Genomic DNA, 18689 nt, shown 5'->3' with positions numbered 1-18689 from the left:
TGGAGTGTGTCTTCCTGACTCATAATGTTTGCTTTCAGTCTGATTTTAAGTTCTATTCTTTAAATGGATACAGAGATCACCACTACAAGTTGAATCCACGATATTTTGTCATGCTAGACAATTAGGAGTTTCCATTAGATAATTACCAGAAGCATGTCTCATACAGGAAAAACAGTCAATTGCTGATGTAACAGGATTAACCAATCCAGCACAGTGATCCGGCCCACTTACTTTTGACAGACATTATATGTGAGTGTACACATGAGAAGTACAGTATAAAGCTTCGCATTATAAATACCACAAAGAGGAACTTCAGCAGTTCTTAACGCACAATACAGCAGTCTCCTTCTGAGAGTCAGGACTAGAGAGGTAAAACTTTAAATCAGCTTTTTTCTTTTAAAACTGAAACTTTTAATTCCTGTGCATGCTGTTGCATACTGTTAGGGCTATATTGAATGAATGCATATACAGAGCTTTGCAGCTCAGGTAATTTTATAGGGTGAGTCTGAACCACCATTTCTGTATTTATTCAAACACTATGTATTTTTGTGCACATATATATGTATGCATGTAAGTACAAATGAACTATGTATCAGCGGTATCAGCAGACTCGCTTTTAGAAAACAGTGGTTTTTAGAAAGTTATGCTTTAATGTTAAATCTGTCATCATCATGGCATGCAAGTAAAATATGCTATACCTATATGTGATAGAGATTGTCTGTGATAAGTGTACCTGTTATATATGGCAAGCAACGTATACCCCACAGCGAGAACCCAAATATACTTATCTGTATTTTATATTGATTTATGCCTATCCCTTACTTTTCATCAGACACTGTTGGGATAGGTGCTATATTAGAACTATAAATAACCCCTTTAATTATGTCATCTGTTGGTACATCTAATCATGAATGCATATTTTAATCTGAAATTATTTTTTCGTCCAATTAAACTTTTAGTTCTATTTCAAGCTGACTTTCAGACTTCATATAATTACAACAGACTTTGGGCTGTTCACAAGATCCAAGAAATTTAGATGTATTATAGCGAGGTTTGTGTTACAAAGATGTGTTTATAAGAATGGCTGCAGGGTTTATAATGCTGACAGACCCGTAAGTGTAACAGTATATAACAGTATAGCAACTGAGGTCAGTAAAACACAGATGAGGGTGTACTGTGGATGCCTTATAACAGTGAAAGACTTATAAAAGAGCTTAATTGAAAAGGACTTGCAATATATAACATTTGTAAAACTTTGGTTGATTGTTCAATTACTTCTGTATGTTTCATTTACTCTAACTATAATTCCTTGCCTGTCTCTCAGCCCATGTGCCTGTAGTCATCTCACGGAAACTAGAGACCTTACAATGCTTAGATTTATAAATTACTCCTTTCCACTAAAAGACAATGGTTGACAGTAATATAGTGAAAGCAGAATATTTGCTGGGTAGGAGGTAAGCACACCTGAGAAGACAGAGGTGTGTGACAGAGAGACTGAAAGGAAGGAAAAGAAAGAGGGTAAATACTAAAAAAGCAGAAGCTGTTCTAAGAAAATCCGTACAAGTTAAAGTCTGGAGGGGAAGAACCTCGAAAGTTAAAGTCTATCAACTGTAGTTTTTTCATTTTCCATTACCAAGTTCAAACGTGAGGGAGTTTGCTAACTTCACCCTTGCTAGGTAAGGAACAGAACGGAGAGGCTACAGAACGTAAAGGCAACATGAAGCCATGGCAGTGACACAGGGAATGCCTTTTCACTGCAGAGCAAAACCCTCACGGGCATAAAACGCCAAGGGTCTACCAACACTGGTTGAAACTCCGGCTCCTAGCAGTGTTTTAGATTGCTTTTCATTCCCGATGTCTTATTCTAATATTATGATTGCTCTGTGTGGTTTAAATGAATGAAACAAAAAGTGCCTTCTAATAACAATGGGCCAAATGTAGAAGATCTTACTCAGCCTTCACTCAGACAGAATTATTATTGGCATCGATGAGGGATTTGCCTGAGTCAGGAGCGAGTACGATTTGGCCAGATGACATGTAACACTTTTACCTTCAAAGCATTTTTCAGACATTACTTGATTAACCCCAAACCTAAATATATCTGCCTGAGAACTTCTAGGCACAGACTAGCATAGTGGTAGGGATATTTCTGGTGCGAGGCCGTTACCTTAGCATGTCACGGTTACGTGCCGTACCAACTCCTGCTTAGGCTTTCCGTGCCTGACCGTGTATTGCAGCTGGAGAGTGTATCATGTATTATATAGCCCTCCAAACAACAGTGTTATTTTGCTCCCGTCAGATCTCTTGCCAGCGTTGATAACCTCCAGCATTTAGAAGTGAGCAGAAAAGGTCTTTTCTCTTCTACTCAAGGCAGGATAATGTTCTGCCCAAAATATTCGGAGCCGCTGCCCTCATCCCCATCTCATTCACAAGCTATTTAACATCTCTTGCTATCCCTAACAATACCAGGCAGGACCAAGAGCAAGGTGCTCGTTAATAAAAGGTTTCACTCTTTTCATTCATTCATGTTTCCTCTGTTTAGTTAAGCCAGTGATACTGTTGAAGGAATAAAACAAACAAAACAAAAAAAAAAGAAAGAAAGGGGGGAAAAAAAAGGAGGGGGGGGGGTGACAGTTTGGGGGGGGGAGGGAGGGGGGGGGGGGGGGCAGGACAGCCAGGGGGGAGCCAGAAGGGTCAAACAGAGAGAAAAAAAAAAGAAAAAAAGAGTAAATTTACAGGAATGAAAAGAGATTTTAGAAAGGGGGGAGGGCAGAAACCACGAGTAGTGATATTTGAAGAGAGGTGTGTGTTAGGGGAGCAATGAGCATAAGGAAGCCAGCCTGCCTGTTCCTCCCCCTTCCTAATCATAGCCTTTACTCACAGACAAAACTCCCTCCCTCTCTCATTCACTCACTCACTTTAGGCCAATCCGTCCTCTCTCTCTCTCCCCCTCTCTCTGTGTCTCTCTCCTACTCTGAGACAGAGTCAGAACTCTTCTCCCTGACAGCCACAAACATCTACAGCACTTATTGCATTCAGAGAGGGAACCTGCAAACAAAACTTCACAGAAAACTTTTGGTTCTTGTTCCAGAGAATTTGCTGAAGAGAAGGAAAACCAAACAAACAAACAAACAAACCAAACCAGCCCCAAAAAAACTGTGCGTGAAGGGGGAGGAAAAGCAGGGCCTTTTAAAAAGGGAATCACAACAACTTTTGCTGCCAGGATGCCTTTGCTTTGGAAGAGAGGATTTTTGTTGGTGCTTTGCTGGATTATAGTGAGGAGTTCCCCAACCCCAGGATCCGAGGGGCACAGTTCAGTCACTGACTGTCCATCATGTGCCCTCGCCACGCTCTCAAAGGATGTGCCCAGCTCACAGCCTGAGATGGTGGAAGCAGTAAAGAAGCACATACTGAACATGTTGCACTTGAGGGACAGACCTAATATCACCCAGCCGGTGCCCAAGGCAGCACTTTTAAATGCCATCAAAAAACTCCATGTGGGAAAGGTGGGAGAGGATGGTTATGTGGAAATAGAGGATGACGTTGGAAGAAGAGCCGAAATGAATGAAGTTGTGGAGCAAACCTCAGAAATCATCACTTTTGCGGAATCAGGTGAGTGCTTGAAAAACAAAACTGTAAAATATCCTTTGTGCCAGAACTGCAATTAACTTATTTTCTTCTCCTCAGCAATAATGTTTTCTGCAAGGTTGTAGGATGAGACTTGGGGGAAGGGAGAAAGAGGAATGGGATGGGGGGGACGGGTCTCTGAAGGAATTTGATTTTTCTGACTTAGTCTTGGCTACAGATTACACTTGCTAAGCACAGACAGCCACACAGGGAGGAAGCTTTCTAACCAATCTTGAGCAGAAAGTCAGGCTGCAGCGGGGTCCTCCAAACTGCCTGTGAAGCCAGAGTACTTGCAGTAAAGTACTGGATTGCAGAGCTGATGGTGAAAGAAAAAGGGCTGAAGCCTTTTGGGGAGTTTATCAAGACAGAAAGTGAGCTGCAAACTACTTGAGAAACAACCCTTTCGTGTAAAAATTATAGTGGAAGTTATAAAATCAGATGAAGCAGCTTTAACTTTTAGAAGTGAGAGGGCTGCTTTTTTTTTTTTTTAATTTAACACAGCATCTTCGGCAATAAAGAGTTGCAGGGATTGTCAGATGACTTCAATAGAACCGGACAAGTTGCTGTAGCTGATCCAATTTGTAATGCAGACTTCTGCATACTGGAAAAAAAGATTCTGCTCCTCAAACACTCCTGCCAAAAAAATGCGACCTTGGTAGGGTGTATTTTGAACTCTTTCACAGTTGTGTTTTCCCTAACTCTTATACAGTAAGAGCTCAGAATGTAGATATTTACTATGTAACAGCTTAAGACTCACATCAGCTGCCTGTAGGAAACAGCTCTAAAGTTGTACTTTACTGTCTTGTTCCTACGTGAGTAGGACCAGAACCCGTTTTAATTCAATGTATATGTATGTGCATATTTATCTGTTAGTGTATGTGAGTATGTTTCTACATGCATCAATAGCAGTATCTTGCAATAACTCTATCATCTAACTAACAGCAACTTTTTATGATGCTGTCTAGCCAAAGCATTTTTCCTGTTGCCAAGACGGTTTTAAAAGAATGTCATTGTTTTGTTTGGTACAGCATATGGTAGGCAAAGTATGCAAAGGAACTCCAAGCATTTTTGTTTAAAAGTTTGCTGCAGCAGTATAAACAATTAAGACAACACTCAGAGTTTCCAGTCCTGAAAACCTGTTGACTCAGATGTTCTGTTTGCAGGGAAGCCATGCACAAGAAGTGTGCATGCTTTTAAGAGCAGACATTCCTGCTGGCTGTCCGATTTCCAACTGTACAAGGAGCCCTTGCCTTTGGAGTCCTTGTCAATATACACATTATCAGTTCTTTCAGTATGAAAGCTCAGGCTTTTCTGTTTTTCCATCCCCTCCGCTTCAGAAAGCAGGCAGAAGGTGTCAATGCCAGTGGTCATTAGAAGCAGGGGTGGCTCAACGTTAGTTTAGAAATGACTTTTTAAAAGCAAGGAAATCTCTAAGCTATCTATGAGTCGGATTCCCCACCTGGTTTTCAGCAGCTTGCTCTGAGCACAGTGAAACACATATGGCATCAGCAGTGGTTTCTTTTCACTGTGTGAGTCCCAATCATTTGTAAACACATTATTGTCTCTCCTGAGCTCTGACACAAAGGAATTTGGAATTTGATATATGCCTACTCAGTACGACACCCTCCAACGGCGGCTCCTGAAGCCATTGGCTCTCAGGGTCACGTGAGCAGCGAAAATCGTGCCATTGCCCACACGCTGGCCAATAGTCCAGCCACCGATCCCCCCCGCCACAAACTACCCAACGCTAACACGTCACTTAGTTTGATTTACATAGTGTTGTCCTACCACTGCTAGCCAAATTAATTTAAGAAGACTTACGGTATGGAGCTGCACAGCTGAAGGATGGGGGCATCCGCTGTGTTCCCGTGCCTTTTCTTTCCTGCTGCTGTTCTCCACCTTCACGCTAAGCCCATCCTGGAAGCCAAGGCAGGAGGGCTTGCTCCAGCCCTTTTTCCCATACCTGCTAGGCTTTGATTTGGGAGGAGGGAGGAGCAATTAGCAACCTAGAAACCAAGCTCTAGGGTTTGGGCTTATGATGGAAATTATAACTCCACTCTGTGGAGTAACTTCAGACTGCTAAAACATATTTTTCATCTATAGCCATTCATATTTGGTGTCTTGCTAACATCAGAGGATCTACCACACTTTACAGGTGCCAATGCTGCAACAAGTTAAGTAAACTCCACCTGGGATCTCGTCTGCTCACGCACCAGGAGTATTGCGTGTGAAATATTAAAGCAGTATTATTTTTCCTGTTGAGGAAAGTGAGGCAAAAAGAAGGCAAGTGACATGTCATATAGGAAGTATGAGTTAAAAGACAGGAATAGAATATAGCCACATGGACAGTCCCCACTTTTCACTCTGTGGGAACTGGGAAGAGTATGGATAAGTTTAAAACACCAAGCAGGAGAATAAACATGTTCCTCTCACAGTCAGGTTAATGTTCTTCCTGCTTTTAATGTGAAACTCATTCTGTCTTTAAAGAGGGCAATAGGAAATCAATGAAAATGAATGGAAACATCTCACGTTGTATCAAATAAAGGTCTATGGAAAGAGAAGTAAGACTTTAGGCTTTTTGTTCCTTTGGGTATGACTTGACATAAACCAGCCATTCCCCCTACCTTTCAGAAGCCACGTTTACTACTTGCCTTCATAAAAAAGTAGTATTTCCATCTTTCATCAGCCGTATCTTCAGACATAAAACGAAAGGGAGTGAATGAACAAACAGTGCCCTGCGCACGTGACTCTGGCTTGAGACTGCTATATTCTAAAATAGACCAAAATTCAAACGAGCACAGGCTTCAGACAATTAGAGGGGAAACTAAATGCAGTGAACGTGTCTGAAGCACAGGTGTAGTTATGTCCAGGAAATCAGCAAAATAGTTGGCAGGTAGTTTTCACAGCTGACAAATCCGGGCAGATCTTTGCAAAACTAATGACCGCGAGTATTGGGCAAAAGTTTACAAATGCACCCTACTGTCCTTTGGCACTCTTACAAGTAAAACATGAAAATGATTTTCTACTTGCATATCAAACTAAGATTACTAACCTCGATTAGTCCTGCTACGAGGGTAACTGTGCCAGAGCTCTGTGGGTTACTTCAAGGTCTTAAAAGTAGTCTTTTGAGGAAAGGGGTCATATAATTTTGTGACAAGCAAATCCAACAGGTTCTATAACTGAGATACCCAATGCTCATAAAATATGGTTGGCTACTAACTCTTTCATTATTTTAAGTAGATAGCTTATTAGGCAGACCTGGGATTTTGCCAAGTGAATTTGATCCTGGCAACTAAACTACCAATGAAATGGGTTGCTAACATCAGTCCCCGAGAAGGTGACAGGAATTACTGGATGGAAATACTGAAATCCAAAGGCTTATTGTTAGGAGCACTGTCAGGAAAAAAATGAGAAGTCTGACAGCTATTTAGACCGCTTCTACCTTGCTGTATCACTTCACACTGAATTCAAGGTGAACTGACTTGATCATGTGATGCCTACTTTCATGTGCAGACACACGTGTGTACACACTCACGCCTTTTCCTGGGAAGATACCTACTCCTATACATCCAGGCTGGCAGTTCAGGAGGAAAAAAAGGATGGGTCGCTTATGCCTCTTTAAATCACTTCATCAATTTTCTTTTGAAAGCAAATGTGTTTAATGGTACAGATATCCGTGCTGAATAAAGAATGGCCACGAGAGGGCACACTCCAAAGGCTTTTTGCTCCACGCAAGGCACCCTTCCTGCAAGCTCCTATTTTACCTAATTGGATCCTGAATCCCAGAGATCTTTATGCTTATCTGTAGCTTCTCTGAGTGGAGCTCTTGTTTCTCTCTTCTAGTTTATTTAAAAGGCAGAGATTCACTGGAGTGGAAGACTGTAAGTAAAATAATGCAGGAAGGAAACAGGCAACGGGGAAAAAGATAAACTGATGGATGCTAGAAGTTCTGGAAATCTAGAGAGATCAGAAATTATCATTATTATTTTTTACAACATACTGAGAAATGTGACCGTGAATCATCATCTGAGCTGATTTTCTCACATCTTTTTTTAATGCAGTCTCCTTGGCTTTTAGAAAACAAGCCTATTTCCCCCCCTTTTTTTTTTTTTCCTTTGGCATACCATATTAAAGATTTCAAGTTTAGCAAATGAAAGCAAGTTACTTCCAGAAGAAGAAAGCCATTCTGTATTAATCTGTTTCATTGTAACAAAATGTAAGAATTCAGGGAGGTCAGTTGGTTTGAGAACAACTTGAGAAAGCACAGACGAATCTGAGAAGGTGGGAACCAGTTTAGAAAAAGATACCTGAGAGAGAGAGAGAGAGAAAGTACTGTAGGTGTCCATCTCTGTGTGTAGTCATGCATACAGTTTCGTATGCAAATGCGGTTGGGAATATCAGACTATGCATTTGCCTGTATGTGTGTATAAGCGCACGTATGTCCATATGTAGGGGTATGCCAAGGCAGACACGCTTATATACCCATGTAGCTGTACCTGCATCGTCGTAATACGAATAGGTTCCTGCAGACAAGTGTGTGCATTCACGTGCTCTCCTGTGTGCAGGGTGTATCTATACTGCATACGTGTAAATGATTCATGCTGAGGAGTTCTCCTATCTAGATATGGCTATATGGGTATGAAAAGGCAATCCCATTTAATGCAACAGAGCTTTGCAAGGTTGATTTAGAACTGAAGCTTAGTCTACCGGAAGCAATTGGAAGTTTTGCTATTCATTTCGGTGGGCTTGGGATCTGGGCCTTAGTGCATAGAAATTAAATATTTTAATGAAAACAGACTGGCAGCTTCTGATCCACTTAATTTTAGAATTTACAACAACTTATTACAAATGTACATTATTATTACATTATGCACAAAAAAAATTACCCTCTCCTTTATGAAAGACAATGACTTGGTATTTTTTTTACCTTGAAATGTGTTATCGGTGCAAGTAACCCTAAACTTTGCTTGAGCTATTTTAGATGTAAATGCAAAAATCAAGTAACAAAAATCTTCAACGAAACAAACACCTTTTTTGTTTCTAAATATTTAAAGCCGTGTGGGGGAAGGGCTTCCAATTTGGAAAGAACTCTAGGCTGTGGATGTAAAGTGCTTCCCTCCTGACAAAATAGCAGAGGAGAGTCAAGGTTCACCAGAACGGAATTATTTCACATTCTGAATGACCTTGTCAATGCCCCTTTGGGTTAACTTTTCAAGAAAAGGTATTTAAATAAGGTTGCTGCTGCTTTTCTCCCCATGAATGCTTGGGGAATAGTTCTTTTTCCTGGTTTTCTTTTTTGGTTTAGTTTTTCTTACAACAAAAATCTCCTTTTGCTGGCAGCAAAGGGTATGTGAACATAAAGATAAGGTGTTTGTTATTTGTGTCATAATTGCTCCTCCCTTTGTAAAAGGCAACAGTCAGGCAGTCAGGGAGCAGGAACGAAAGTACGCAACCTGGATGACCAGTCACATACGAGGGGTGATAAATAGTTAGAAAAAATCGTTTGCCAGTGATCCATAGGCTGAAATGCATTCACAGAAACGGCCACTGTCTAATCGCGGTAATAACACATTTGTAATAATCAGTCTGCCTAGGAGATAATTGCCAGACAGTAACAGTGCTAAATTCACTGAATAAATTCTACGCTGTGAACAATTCATCTAACTCTAGTGGTCACTCATTAGTAAACATTTTGAGCAATTATCTCTCAATAACCATGCTCTTCTCTTCACTCTCTTTAGAGGAACCTTTCTAGTAACCTATTTTTTTTCTGTCTCCTGGGGAACGGAAATAAGAAGTAAAGAGAAGGATGCTTTTGAATGTAATTACAGATTGGCACGCAGTACAAATTCCCCCAAATCTAAACATAGGCAGTAGTAAAGTTAGCAACTAAAAAAGGAAAAAAAAGCTTGCTTTGTATGGAAAAACAGTTCACTTACAGTATAACGTAAAAACGGTTCAAAATTAAGCAGCGGTGAAGCATGGAAATTTAAAGTAACAGCAGCTTCTTCACAGTGAGCATTTTTCAAAGGAAAATTTAAATACTGTGTATTGAGAGAAATGAAGAATAAGTCACATTATAATGTCAGAAAGGATAATCACTTTCATTATGAAAAAAACAGCATTAATCATTTAACAGCATATGGTTTAAAAAAAAAGTCATTTTAAGTATCTTAGCATTTTACTCAAAAAAAGATCCTCTTAATTGTATAGCTTAGACCCTACCTAGTATACGTATATAGCTTGAACTAACAGGGCTCGATCCTGAATCCCGCTGCAAATTGCAAATAAATGAGCTTCGACTGCATAGTTAAAGCCAGCGATACTGAAGGAAGGATCCTTAGCCTCGGAGGAAGAGTGTGCTGGAGCCGCAGGCTCCTGCCGTGAGCCCAGCACGAGCTACCCGACGCAGGGCTGCCCCTGCCAGTCCCCCCGCGCCTGGGCCTGCAAGGGCTCTGCCAATCCCTCCGCACTCTCCTGCGCCGTGCCCCTCACCAAGTGTCGCTTGGGAGCAGGTACTGAGCGCGGAGTCCCACGCGTGAGCCCTGAACAGCCCTTCCAGAGGTGGAGAGGAGGGTACCTGTGCAGGCGCTCCTCTGCTTGTATGTTCAGGTTTCTCTCCTAAAAAGGTGAGCGAGCACCGCTGAAGAGAAAAACAGATACGAGCAAACTCTCATGCTATATATACTGATGCTACACTTTCTTTCCATTCAGTAACTCCTTCCATTAAACCTTTTACCATATATGCACTACTTCTTAGGGCTTGTATTTTTAACCATTTCTCACAGCATTTGCCAGTGTCACTCGCGCTGCTAGACTGCTCCCTTGGCGTCACAGCCCTCTTCCTGCAAGGGACTTTGCTCAGCAGTAAAGCAGAGAGGTAGCCTCTCCAAGGCTTTGGGAAGGGAAGACGAGGAAAAGCAATCAAAGGGGGCCCAAAGTAATCCCTCGTCTCCTTTTTCAGCTGCTTTCTGCTATGATAACAATCCAGGCTGTTGACATCGCCGTTTATATGAGCATGGAAGCGATGAAGGCATTACCACTGTTGGGCTGTGGGTCTTTCCACAGGAGTCAGGCAGGAGGAGCAGGATGATTAGAAATGGAAAAAGACCCTTGCAAATCAGCTGTGGCAGATGAAAAGGCAGGACAAGAGGATAAAAAAGTGTAATTATGGAAGTGATACCATCCCCAACTTTCAGGAAGGTCCCCTTTTTACTTTCAGTTAGATGAACAGTGTATATTTCCAAAGCTTTGAACCTGGTCATTAACTCAGACCAAAAAGGAAAGACTGCTAAATCCCTAAGCAATATTTGGAGACAATGAAATACAACTATTTTTTGTCTCAGAACACTTGAAGAATTTCTTTTATTGTAGCACCGAACCTTTTGGAAATAAAGATCCTGTTATAAAGTAAATGTGTAATCATAATAAGCCAGATCCAGAGATCTCAATTCAGTTTTAGCACAGGCCAAACTCTGATTTCAGAATGAGCTTGTCTGAGCATAGTGACCTCGTAAAGACTGAAGGATTCATACCATTTGTGCTGTGTGATTGTAACAAACTAGTTGTGAATGTGGAGAGAATTCAGAAAAGCTTTGTTTTTTCCCGATGTGAAAGCATGCTTTTTATCCCCAACTTTGCACCATTCCCAGTCTCCTTCTAAAAAGATCTGTGAAAGGGAAAGTTGTTGTTGGTTTGTTTTTTTTTTTAACTGCTATAAAGCCTTTTATTATCTATGCAGGTTTGTGGACTCGGGATTTTGTTCCGTCCAGAAATATTAGGCTCATATAAGCTTCCTGCTTCTTTTTTCTTTAGAATCTGAATCAACCGTTCGTGTGTGAAAATGTAGCTAACCACATCCAGAGAGGCTGTTATTGTAGCTAACAACCTACAGGGAGGCTGTTATCCCTGTGTAAGGACACGTCTTATGCTACCTTGCTCAGGCTCACTTTCCTCAAGTGAAGAGAAAAGCAAGTACTTGGGTACTTTCACCTCACTATTCTAATATTTTTAGTAATGAGGAAGAATTCAACTTTCACACACACAGGAACATATAAAAAAAATAATTAAGAGAGTTCTTGAGGTCCTGTTTCTTTCACGTAGTATCTGTCAAAAAGAGTGGCTGCATTGCTACACTTCTGGCCAGTGCATAAGGTAATATGAATATTTACTGTTGGAGATATGTCACTTCGTAACTATTTTCAACTCCCACTAGGATGGAAATAACAAAATGTGAAATATCATGCATTAGCACTTAACAGCATTAGGTTATTCTGTAACACAGGGCTGTCTGGCTTTTCTGATCAGATGGGTCATACTGCTTCTTCACCTGTGGAGCCAGGTCTGCACACCCTGGCTGCTTTGTTCAGAGCACATGACATGTTCGTGTCCAGCACAGCCGATCCGCTCACGCACAGGATCCCTCCTAGCGCCAGAACTGCTGTCCGTGCCCAGCTTGGTACATCAGGAACACAGAAGCCCCCCACAGCCGATCCACTCACGCACAGGATCCCTCCTAGCACCAGAACTGCTGTCCGTGCCCAGCTTGGTACATCAGGAACACAGAATAAGTTTTGCACTTCCCAGCAATATATGCCTATTCCCCACACCAGTCTGTGAGCTCTGGGGAAAGAGAGCAGCTGGGAAGAGGCTGCTGGTGCCAGAACAATTTCTGCAGCTTGGTCTAAACCATCTTTTTCCCCCCCAGGGTTTCCTTGGGTAGGGACAGCAAGCAGAAGGGGTTGAATGGAGAGTCTTGGAGGCAGCAACCCACTCCTGGCAGGTCACTCGCCTTCAGGTTCCCCTGAAGCCCAGGTCCCCCTCAGAAAGGGTTTATCGGGACTGTGCTGAGGAAAGGGATAAGATGAAGTTAGAAGCTTGCTTTGGAAGAGACAGTCGGGGGGAACGAAGCCACAGGCTGGATGGATGGTCCTCGCAGGCCTTAGAAGTATCCATTCTTGTAGAGAACACTCTTTATAACATCCCTACACACAAGGCAACCAGCCTCTTGGACCAGACTTCCTCTGGACTGGAGGAATGTCATTGTACATCTCATGCTCTGAAGCCTGGGCAGGAGCAGGATTAATGCCTACCTGCCCTCTGCTCCAACACAGCTGGCAGCTTTGCCATAGTATCATTTACAGAATGGAAAAAAATACTGTTAGCTGGTAAGAGCTGACTAATGAACTTTCAGTCATTATTGAATGAATCTTATTTAAAAAAGAATAGAAAAGCACTAACTCCACTATGTCTCACAGTACTGGTCAGCTTGCTCTGTCTTTTCTATAAGCCACTTCATTTTCTAAGGCACAGTCCCACTGGTTCATGTAGCTCCCTGAGAAATTAATGTAACTCACTTCGGAGACTGGCATCAGCAAAATCTGTGAGAAGCAGTTAACGCAAACCATGTGTTTCCCTATCTCAGTGACAGTTAAAGTCTACAGTTTCACACTCTCACTTAGAGGGAAAACAAAAACAAAACGCTGTGCCCTTTAGCCACTGTAATTCAGAAACGTCTGTCTCTTTGACCTGGGAATGCCACCAGGGAAAGCTGAATGTGCCGGTGTCAGGACTTCAGAGAGAAGGAAAGCAACAGGTAGCTCAAAGGGCAGCACAGCCTGCCTACAGACTTTAGAAACCAGGAACTCTTGAATTTGCAAGTGAATATGGGATAGATGTCTCTTGTGATTTTGCCCCACTTCTGTCTCACCTGAGAACGGGGGAGCAGGGAGATGGTCAGGGAGCCCATGCTAGTGGAGTTCAGTGGCAATGGGAAGCAAGGAGGAGAGCCTTGCTGCCATGAGAGCAATTTTTCCTGTATGCATCCAGCCACTTCAGTTTTGATCACCACTTGCCCTTTTTAGGGTGCAAAGTTCTGGTTCCCTGACAAGCAGAACCACTGCACAGAGAATCGGGTCAACAACCGCGGGTAGCTCAAGAATAATATCAATGACAAATTGATAATTATGAATAGTGTTTCTGTCTCACTAAGGTCAGATATCTGTGCATTTCAAATCTGTGACCCCAGTCCCTCCTGGCCTCCATGCTGAGCAAGAACAAAAGATGCCAACATGGCTTTTTCTTTTGTCAAGAAAATAGAAAAGTACCTCTCTTAAAAAAATAATACCACCACCACCCCCCAGCTAATTCATTCTCTCTTAACTTTTTCATGCTCTAGTGATCAAATCATTAAACAGCCCTCATTATTCATTCCAACTTCTGCCAGGGATATGAGCTCTGTATCAGAGAAACACCCCCTCACCATCATAATCATCATCATGACATCTCAGCAAGTTGATACAATTATGCCAGAGAACCGTCCTCATAATTATACAGTTCTTTAACTCATTTCTCCGTGTATTCACCATTACTATAATCACAGCGAGTACAGTGTGTTAAATTAAGAACAGGATCTACAGCTAACATCTCACAGGATGAAGAGTCTGCCTGCTGCAATTCTGCAATTCTTTACAATATAACTCTGCAAACCTCTCAAAGCTGAGGCTCATATTTTAGTATTTCTTTGTTTTTGAAACAATTGATGTTTACAACTCATTTTAAGATGCATATGAAGAATGGCATTTTACTGAGGGAGAAAGGGCAGACCTCATTCCCACATAATTTCCAAAGTATTGCCGAAGACTTGGCAGAGCTGGAACTCACTCCCTACCTTTAGCTATTAGGCGCAGATTTCTATGCGTATGGTACATATAGTCACAGACTGTCGTCACAAAAGCATTTTTGCCTTTCAGCTAACAGTGATCACAAAGACAGCTTAGGCAAATGAACTCTTAGCAGCTACTGATGCTTATTTGCCATGAGATGCTTTGCATAAATGACTATATCATTACTATAAAAAAAAGTTTTTGTTAAAATATGATACTGGAAAACAACAGGCAAAGAAATACTTTTCTAAAGAGAGAATTTTCACAAAAGACAAACTGAGGAGGGGATGAGGTGAAGGAAGGTTAGAACAGAAGAATCGTAAAAATTTAAAGAGCCACGTAGGAAACCTAGGGAACTTCACGCCTGTGGCGACAGTAACAGAATTCTCTTTAACAGAATGCAAGCAGACATACTAACAAGTTCTTCCTGTCTATTTCCATTTACCAAATCAGGCACAGCCAAGAAAATGTTGCACTTTGAGATTTCCAAGGAAGGCAGTGAATTATCGGTGGTGGAACATGCTGAAGTGTGGCTCTTCCTGAAGGTCTCCAAGGCCAACCGGAGCAGGACAAAAGTCACCATCCGCCTGTTTCAACAGCAGCGGCAGCCAAAAGGCAACTCTGAAGGAGCAGAAGATATGGAGGATGGGGGGCTGAAAGGTGAAAGGAGTGAGACTTTGATTTCGGAAAAGGCAGTGGACACCCGTAAGAGCACTTGGCACATCTTTCCTGTCTCCAGCAGCGTCCAGAGACTCCTGGACCAAGGCAAGAGCTCTTTGGATGTGCGGATTGCCTGTGACCTCTGCCAAGAGACTGGAGCCAGCCTGGTGCTACTGGGCAAGAAGAAGAAAAAGGAAGATGATGGGGAAGGGAAAGAAAAGGACGCCGGAGAATTCACAGGAGAAGAGGAGAAGGAGCAATCACATCGGCCCTTCCTGATGATGCTTGCTCGGCACTCGGAAGATCGCCAGCACAGGCGGCGGAGACGAGGCCTGGAGTGTGATGGCAAAGTCAACATCTGCTGCAAGAAGCAGTTCTTTGTCAGCTTCAAGGACATAGGATGGAGTGACTGGATCATTGCACCTACAGGTTATCACGCCAACTACTGCGAAGGAGAGTGCCCCAGCCATATAGCAGGCACATCTGGTTCATCGTTATCTTTCCACTCCACTGTCATCAACCATTACCGCATGCGGGGCCATAGCCCCTTTGCCAACCTCAAGTCATGCTGCGTGCCCACCAAGCTGCGGCCCATGTCCATGCTCTACTATGATGATGGCCAGAACATCATTAAGAAAGACATACAGAATATGATTGTGGAGGAGTGTGGCTGTTCATAGACGCATGTGTGCGTAAGACGCTTCTCATTAAGTTGAGAAGAAAATGTATCAAAAGCCCAAGAAGAGGAAAGACCGGACATGGTATAACCTTTTTTGAATGAATCATCGGAAATAAAAGCAAAAACAAAAAAGAGCAAGAAAAGAGGAAAAAAAAAAAAAGACTTATGGAGGATCAGAAAAGACTTCAGCTACAAAAAGAAAGAAAGCTTCACGAACCCGGGCTTGAATGAGATACGTCTGAATGGCGGTATGGGTTGGGGATTTCCCCTTCCTTTCAGTATGCTCCTTATCTTATTACATAGTATATTAAACATTAGTTATTACTAGGGGAGTTATGTTCCCTCCCTTAGTTACCCATCAGTTCAAGCCGTGGTAGCAGCTCATCTAACCTGCAGAAATTTGGACTAAGTCCAAAATGTCATTGAAATTCCTTGAAAAGCCATGTGTATGAACACTACATTCACTGGCACTTTCCCCCCAAATTTACCGAGGAACTGAGTAGGTGTGTAGTGTTTGTGTGTATATATATATGGCTATGTATTTATATACATATCTCTATACATACAGACACTATACACATACGTATACTTAACATTGGTAAAGGGACAATATTGTGCAGGTGTATACACCTTCATCTTCTGCACTACATTTACAAAAAAAAAAAACGAAAAAAGAAAAAACGAAAAAAGAAAAATGAAGAAAAAACCAGAATAAAAAAAAAGAACGAATGAAAGAATAAAAGTTACATTTTGTAAAGGTGCTTACAATGTTAGAACTATGCAACCTAGTTGGTTTGAAACTGTTTACCTGCGAAAGAAAGGAAAAAATACCAGAAAGACTTTTTTTTAAATGGAAGTAACTTGTTTTAAAAAAAAATTCTTCAGTGAGAGATACTTGAAAGGAACATGTTTGTCCAGTTACTGGAGCCAAACATTTCTATATTTTGTAAAAAAAAATTTTTAATCGTTTACTATTTGCACTACAATGGTGTCTGACCTGTCTAATCCTTATTTAACAAATATTTGCAAGGGAGGGTGGTTGGGTGTGGGAGGGGTTGAGAGCTGCACTTATTGTGAGCTATACAAGAACTGCTACAGCACACGTGGTTGGGTGTGGGAGGGGTTGAACTTATTACTTATTGTGAGCTATACAAGAACTGCTACAGCACACAAATTTTTATTATTTTGTACCTTAAAATGAATAGACACAACCAAAGACAACATTTGTGCGAGCCTCTAAAAAGTCTGTTTGTGGTTGGTACCATTCACCTGTAATAAGTTACGGTTTGAATTAAGGGTCAGTGGGTTGATTACATTCAGGCTAGAATATCTGTTAACCAGTTAAATTCAAATAGTGCCCTCAACAGAAAATTGCCATTTGAAGTAAGCCCAGAAAAGCCCTGGGATTTGGATCCAAGGTGCTTGGACCTGAGGTCCATCTAAGCATAATTGTACTCTTCGCATCTACAACACTAAGACTTGTCCCTGATGCACAGCAACCGTGTATTGTTGGGAAACAACTTTATACAAGGGATATACATATATATATATATGTATATATTTCTGTATGTATATATGTATGTATACACAAGGTATAAGCACTTCTGGCTTCACTTTAATGTTCTTAAAACAATGAATGTTTGTGTGCAAAGCACAGTATGTTAAAAGATTGTTTGTTTGTCACTACCAAGTGGGAGGCTACACGTTCAAGATGGTATTTGTGTGAGAGAAACCTAAAGTGCTGGTGTACACTTAGAAAGTCTTGATGTAAAATTGCAAGCAGCTTTGGGCCCTGCCCACCATCGCCCCTTCAAATATACAGAAAATGGCAGTTGTGATAGGATTTCTGTTTGAAATGCAGTCTTCGGCGAAAGACTGGCTTTCTCAACCACCACCCTCTAGCGTGACAACTCTTAATGGGTTTGTGCGTTTACCTGTAAGACCTAATCTTCAGTGTCAACACCTAACCTGAAGGGTCCAACCCATAGGGCATAGGTAGATAGTTTTTTAAAAAAAATTCTATCGCTGTCATATTTAAAAGAATGTTAAAGTTACAACATTTGTCTTTGGGTAGGGGGAGATGATAAGAGGGAATGGGAGAAACCTTTAGGCCCTGTTTACACTGAGTTTGATAACCCTGAGCCTGAAGCTTCAGACTGTCACAGGTTTGCAGGACCAAGCCCCTGTTAGCTGCCTTCTGACAGGACAGGCTTCAAAACGCCTCTCACGGAAAGAAGCACTAACGCGGCTCCCCACCCTGTTGAGAACACAGTCTGTAAAAAAAAAAATTAATAAAAAAAAAAAATAGCACAATTTAACCCAGTCACATTGGCTAGGGATAGCGTGTTAGCACCTTCGTGGCGAGAACTATGTTTAAACAGTGTAATCAGGGCCTTCATTTTTTGTCAGCCAAAACTGTTTGTCTGTGCATGTGTGCGTGGGTGTTCTCTGTGTGTGCATATGTACGTGCGCATGGGCGCATGTCCGTATTTGTACGTATCGATAGAGATTTAAAAAAAAAAAAGGAAAAAAGAAAGAAAAAAAAAAGGAAAAAAAGAAAGAAAAGAAAAAAAAAAAGCCCTTTCCTCCGTTGAATAGATATCAACATACATGCTTATAGCTAAGTTTTCTATCTAATTTATTCCACAGTATTTAGATTGCATAGTACAGCTAATGGGTTATACATTTATGTACTTTTTATACAATGCATTTTTTTACAGACTTGTTTGCAATTTGCAAAAAAAATTTGAAAAAAAATTCTAACAATTGGGTAAACACTAAATTTGTCACTAAAGTATTCTGTAAAATATCAAGGCTTTCTGACTTAAATTATTTGCAGAAGTTTGTTGGGGTTTTTTGTGTTTTCTTCCTGGGAAAAAGGAGGGATACCAAATGCTAGTAGGAAAATTAAAAAAGAAAAAAAAAAAAAAGATGCACAACTAATTTATCTTTATAACTTAAACAAACCAAGTTCCTGACCCTGCTTCATTTGAAGCAAGTGGCAGAATTACTGTTGATTTTTCTAGCAGTAGAGCTAGGCTCTGGAACAGCAGGAACAG

The 18689-nt window shown here is 41.4% G+C and overlaps 1 protein-coding gene across 2 annotated transcripts; it reads left to right on the top strand.

Moving 5' to 3' along the window:
• Positions 1–327: 327 nt before the first annotated feature.
• On the top strand, positions 328–15783 carry INHBA (inhibin beta A subunit). 2 transcript variants are annotated; one of them, XM_009274801.2, is made up of 3 exons: positions 328–369; positions 3092–3612; positions 14745–15783. In XM_009274801.2, exons 2-3 carry the CDS (start codon positions 3225–3227, stop codon positions 15629–15631), a joined length of 1275 nt encoding a protein of 424 aa, XP_009273076.1. In that variant the 5' UTR covers positions 328–369; positions 3092–3224; the 3' UTR covers positions 15632–15783. The 2 variants fall into 2 exon arrangements, with proteins under 2 accessions (XP_009273076.1, XP_019326440.1); XM_019470895.1 differs by lacking the exon at positions 328–369 and having other exon boundaries at positions 2983–3612.
• The last annotated feature ends 2906 nt before the right edge of the window (positions 15784–18689 follow it).

This window comes from Aptenodytes forsteri, unplaced genomic scaffold, assembly GCF_000699145.1.
Source record: "Aptenodytes forsteri isolate BGI_AS27 unplaced genomic scaffold, ASM69914v1 Scaffold282, whole genome shotgun sequence".
NCBI lineage: Eukaryota > Metazoa > Chordata > Aves > Sphenisciformes > Spheniscidae > Aptenodytes > Aptenodytes forsteri.
This window is presented reverse-complemented; position numbering and strand designations above follow the sequence as displayed.